Raw genomic sequence first — 6,028 nt, forward strand, 5'->3', positions numbered from 1 at the left:
AGAAGGCGAAAAAACACCGTACATGAGTCGATTAAGGTTTCATTTAACTTTATTGGGATATTCAGACCGAGATGTGATTTAGATGCGCAATTTTCAGAGCTTTATTCATAACCCTCACAGATTCTCTTTGTTTCATATAAACATATCTTAAACCACGAACTCAGAGAGTGGTCTGCCTGTGGGAAAGCAGGCGAAACCTTGCCCCCGGTGAAACCTCATTCATCCTCGTTTTACAAGCATATGAATTCCATTTCTAATCATCCAACGTACAGACGAACATACTGAAAGAAACATCTTGACAGATAACCGGCGAAAACTCACCCCGGGTGAAACCTCACCCACGTTTGCAAGCGTATAAATTCCATCTGTAGTCATCCAACAGCGAACGAACAGGAGGAATTATCCCATCAAATAACCGGTGAAAAAACCTCGCCCCCGGTAAAACCTCACCCACACGCTACAAGCGTATTATAAATTCCATCTGCAGTCATCCAACAGCGAACGCACTGAAGGAATCATCCTATCAGAAAACTGGCGAGAAATCTCGCCCCCGGTGAAACCTCACCCACGCTTTACAAATGTTTCGATTCCGGTGAAAACTCACCCGCCCTTTTAGAAACATAAATACATAACAAAACAAGGACAAAATAATACACAAGACCCGAAAGGGCGAAAACCGGCCCGTTAGCAAATAGCAAATTAAGTACATGTAATGAGGCAAACATGCGTTAGGAGAACGAGCAAAACGTAAACTTACAACGAGCACATTAAAGTCAAACTCGATAAGTACCTCAAGTACTCCTCGAGTTTCATCGCTTGCCTGCGGTGCTGGCGGGTTCGTCTGCAGAGGCATTTGAACGGCGACCTGTGGATCCCGCACCACGGGAGGATCTTGTTGCGGTGGTGGATTTTTTTGGTTTTGCTGAACTGGTTCCACCAGTGGCTGAGGGAACTGAACTTCTGGCATGACTAATTCGCGTGGGCGTGTAATTAGGTAAAAACCCATTCCTTTTCCTTGTGTGGTCGTAGATGAAATTACAACTAGTTTTTCCAGTTTTTAGGAGCCTCTAGTATAGTGACTTTGAAGCAAAGAATTAGTGTTTAATAGACAAAAGCAGAGAATTGTTGAGTGAAAAAGTTTTGAGTTGATAGACACTTAAATGCTACAAGCTACAGAAAAACATGTAGGAAAAAAAGTTATTACAACTCAACATATTTCGAAAAAAAAAAAACCCCCTTCGGGTGGCTGGTATGTTGGTTGATAGATTGTCCGAACAATGAATACTTGCCCGAGAAGCAAAGCTTCAAGGGCAAATATGAGGGAATTTGAAAAAAAAATAGCTCAAAAGTCAGGGAAATTTTATTTCTCTCACCTGGATAGATTTTCTTGATATAAAACCACTCAAAAAACGTTTCCTTGCTATACACATACTTTGTATGTTGGGTACAACAATGCAAGTCCTTTCACAGACACACATACATGTAAGCCCAACAAACTGACCTGTTCCCAACAGAGTAGCTTTATAGCCCTGCTAGTAGAACACTGCGCCAGTATTGCAGGGGTCATGGGTTTCGACCCTCGTGAATTTTTCAGGTGTCTATAGATTGTCCTGATACGTGCGAGGATGTTCATCCATGTTAAATGTGCTACTGAGGACAAATTTTTCATTATAAACAACAAAACATATAAAACAATAATAATATATTACTATCACAATAAGAACAATAATATAGAAGTGAAATAGTAATAATAATAAATTAACATAATTTATTACAAGCCTGAATAAGATAAGAAACTACTTCAAGTGAAATATTTTAATAACATGCCTTTTAAAATTATTTACATTATCAATGTCTTGAATGTTGTTACTTAACCATTTGACACCCCAACCGGCCTAAATCTGTCTAACGCCAGACGATTTTACTCGTCAATGGAGAACCCTGGGAGTCAATGAGTTAACCCACTGCCCCTCAGGCAGAGGGCACCCCCAGGTGACAATTGAAATCATCTGGCATTATACAGAGTTACAAATGAAACTGACTAGATTTTTATTTTCATGACATTTCGAAGTCATCATAACTCCATTATCAAGGATAAAAAAACACCTAGTATGCAAATTATGCTTTCCATCTATTTAAACTCTAGCACTTGTATTTATCACTTGATAATGGAGTTACAATGACTTCGAAACGTCATGAAAATAAAAATCTAGTCAGTTTCATTTGTTTTTCTTTCTTAGTTATAAGTTTTTCTAAGCAACTGCTTATAAAGTATTATACAGAGTAAAAGCTATTATGTCTCACTGCCAGGAGTTAATTAATGGGTTTAAAGAAGGGGACATTGACTGGTTAAATCCTCTGGCATTAAACAGAGTAAAATCTTCTGGCATTAGAGAGAGTAAAATCTCTTAAGTCTCACCCAGGAGTCAATGGGTTAAAAGCCTACATTCGCCCCTAATAGTCATTGTGCACCGTGACTGAATTTCACGTAACACAAAATTATCCAAATAGCTGACATGTTGTTTTCCCATGTGAGTTGCCGGAGTGCATTCAGCCAAGCAGATCATACATTTGGACAAGCCATCATTTGGAAACAAAAACAAACTACTCAATGACTTTCAGATGTTCAATGTGGGCCCTTTTAAGTTATTGCTCAATTTATTACCACAATAACAAATAGACCTTTGTCCTGGAATATTTAACCAACATTTGGCTGATTTCCTAGTGTTTCTTTGTGCATTTGCAAACATGATACAAAATTGTTATTGTTAGTCAGGCATAAGTATCGGTAATCAGGTGCTGACTAGTGAAATTAGGGAAAAATTTTATGTGCATTTTTTCCAAAATCAAATAATTTCCCAAGCCTTTAGGCAAGGGAAATTAGTTGATTTTGGACAAAATGCAAGTGAAATTATTCCCTAATTTCACGAGTATACCATCTGATTAGCTATTTAGTATCTTGGCACTTTAGAAAGAGTTGCCATTGCAACATTATAATTTCACATGAGGAATTATAAATTAATGCTTAAATTTCACTCCAAAATTACTGTGTAAGGAGTAATTTGTCACCTATGTTATTAGATTGTTAATACACTTAAAGTGCTGCTTTTTTACTTCAGATTTTGAAAGTGTGTCTGCTAAACATGTGACTGGCAGGATTTTGAGTGTGCATTTTGGATCTTGCAGTCGGCCATTACTCTCATTCAAAACTGACCAATTGGACCTTAGAGGGTTGGATCTAGGGAAAAGTGATGTCATTTACTCACAAGCTTAAAATTTCAGGGTGTTAATGCAGCTTATAATATGTGCAAAACACAAGAGCTCAAAACTCCCGAGTTGCATGTTAATTCAGCTGTGCACAAACGTATTGCACTCTTAAACTAATGAGTTTTTAACCTCATTTTCTCCACGATCCACCTGTCTCAAGATTTAAAGTTAGTAACGGCTCATGACTCTTAAATTGGAAAATTCCAGTTGAAACAAAAAGGTATCTTTTTTTTAATCATGGCTTAAGTTAATAGAGTTTTGAAATCCAAAGAAAAAGCAGAATAGATTTTTTGGTCAGAGTAGCACTTTAAAAGCCGTGATAGCATCCTTGAATTTTGTCGCAAACAGAGAAACAACTTAGGGATTTTAATTCTCATATCAAATTTTCCATGATCTAGAAGAATATGAGCCCCAAAATTTTGAACTACATGTAACTTACGTCTTTCTAAATTGCCCTTGCTAGCATTTCAGGAGGGGGTGCACACCCCCTGCACCCTCCCCCTAGATCTGCCCATGAAACAGCAAAAAAATTATGCTGAAGATAAGAGATTTAATAAGTAAAATAAGGGTTCTAGTGTCCAATAGTTCTTCATTTAATTTTATTCAAGTAGAAGATGCACCTCAGGAATCAACATATGAAAGGAGGAACATTACACTTGGCCTCTTCTTCGGCAATGATTTAAAAAATTCGTTTTTGTCGAATAACTTCCACTACCCCTATGAGTATAACACCGAAGCACATAAATACACAGACAAAAGGATGTGTTAAAAATGTGTAAACAACACATCCACAGAAATTCGTCGAAAGATTAAGTTTATCGGTTTCTAGAAATTTGCTTTCTATGTAATAAAAATCCGAGCTGGTAAATTTATGTCCCAGGGCAAGCAGGGAATTCCACGTACACCTGAGATAGGGAAAATGTCGATTTCGTATCAAAAATCCAGGGATATCTACGGGCTTTAGACCAATATCTCTAGCCACGACTCCCAAATAAGCGTCTTCTACAGGAAATACTTTCCATTTCCTCATTTTTTGGAATAAAGATACAATCGCATCAGAAGATAGCACGTAAAATGCTCCAACGGGATACAGCGCGAAGCGAGGCTCAGCGTAACAATCAAAGGATACATTGTTAGTCCCAGAAAAACGTTCAACCAAAGCTCCTAAGTCCTTGACATAAATGGCCCCTTTCGTCACCTGTCCCCCGTAAAATTGGCTCTTTCCAAAGTTACTAAGCCAGAGCATCAAACGTGGTAGGCGTATATACACATCATCGTCTGCCTTCAGAACAAAGACCGGGTCCACTTGCGTGACAGCCCAACGAAAGCCCGAAAGAACTTTAATCACTAAATTGTTGTAGTTGTCGATGCTGCTGAACTGCAATATATCGTTATAGAGCTGTGCCTCTCGCTTGATTTCGTTTTCGCTGAGCCCATCGCCATTTTCAACACTTCCCAAAACGAAGGCATGTCTCCACCAAATATTAGGGCCAGTTTGTTTTAACCACGTATTCCGAATAGCATTCCGTTTAACCGAGAACTTGTCAGTCACTCCAGAAGTGACAAGAACAAACATAAATAAATTTGACTCCATTGCTGAGACAGAAGGCTCCACGACGACCGAGGAGAAAGAGAAATTTAATTGTGTACAAGACGAAGAAACAGCAGAGACCTTGATGGACGAATTGGCTTGTCTTTTGTTGCGAACATCATCGCACAGGAGTCTGAGTTTATTACTTAAGTCGACGAACGCACGTCCTTGATCGTAGGAATCTGAACGCTGCGATAAATAAAACAGCAAAGTCAAAATTGAAAGACATATTCCAAACCAAACAATTCCTCTTTTCCTTCTCCAGTGGAACGCCATGGCATTTCTCGACATTCGCTGATGATGTTCGAAGCCGGGAGACAAGGACGACTGTAGGTCAATAGTGTGTCAGCGGCTGCTAACGGTAAATAATTAACAACTAGACCCGTAGCCCTTGCGGGCGAAGGACAATTAGACCCGTAGCCCTTGCGGGCGAAGGGTCTAATTGTTTTAGTATCACCCAACTAGTCGGACAGAAAAGGCAATAATAAAGTTAGCAAATGCAAGTTAAAGAAATATTTATTTGGGAATAAAACGAAAGAAAGCGTCATGCTTTTCGCTACTCGAGGACTATTACGAATAGTCCTCTAGTAGCGTAGCCAATCAAAATGCAGGATTTGCATTAGTCCACTAGTTGGGTGATTGCTGGCGAGCGTTAGCGAGGCAGCATACTATTCTTGACATTAGCCAAAAAAAGCAAAATTTGAATGTAAGATCGGAAGCATGCGCAGTCGATTGTGGTGGGTCATGTCTATTATCCGGGGTATTGATACCCGAAATAACGTCACGTACACGTCGTGGAAGGGGTTCTTAACAGTCATAGCCTTCGAGTCGAGTACTTTCCAGTGGGTCGTCATATATCTAGCCTCCCAGGCAAACGTTCTTACGGGTTCGTCACGCAAGTCAGTTCCCGAGCAGTCGTCCTTATTTCCTCACAGCCACGCACGACGAGTGAAATTATTATTTTATGCAAATTAGTGGTGAAAACGGGGCGTGTCACGCAATCGCGCGCTCAACTGTGTCATTGAAAAATAAGAGACTGTTCCCAGTCTATTCTCAAGCACGACAATAAATTTAAATTGACATTTGCTCAACTACGCTCAGCATTTCTCAAAAGGATACTCTTTTGCTGAAAAGGGGCCAGAAATTTGAGAACAGAAGTTTAAAAGAATT

At 39.3% G+C, this 6,028-nt stretch overlaps 1 protein-coding gene across 1 annotated transcript; it reads right to left on the minus strand.

The window, feature by feature from the left end:
• Positions 1–1,714: 1,714 nt before the first annotated feature.
• Positions 1,715–5,181, minus strand: LOC138003181 (beta-1,3-galactosyltransferase 1-like). The gene has a single exon (XM_068849142.1). It carries the CDS (start codon positions 5,147–5,149, stop codon positions 3,947–3,949), a length of 1,203 nt encoding a protein of 400 aa, XP_068705243.1. The 5' UTR covers positions 5,150–5,181; the 3' UTR covers positions 1,715–3,946.
• Between the last annotated feature and the right edge of the window lie 847 nt (positions 5,182–6,028).

Source organism: Montipora foliosa, chromosome 5 (genome assembly GCF_036669935.1).
Source record: "Montipora foliosa isolate CH-2021 chromosome 5, ASM3666993v2, whole genome shotgun sequence".
Classification (NCBI taxonomy): domain Eukaryota; kingdom Metazoa; phylum Cnidaria; class Anthozoa; order Scleractinia; family Acroporidae; genus Montipora; species Montipora foliosa.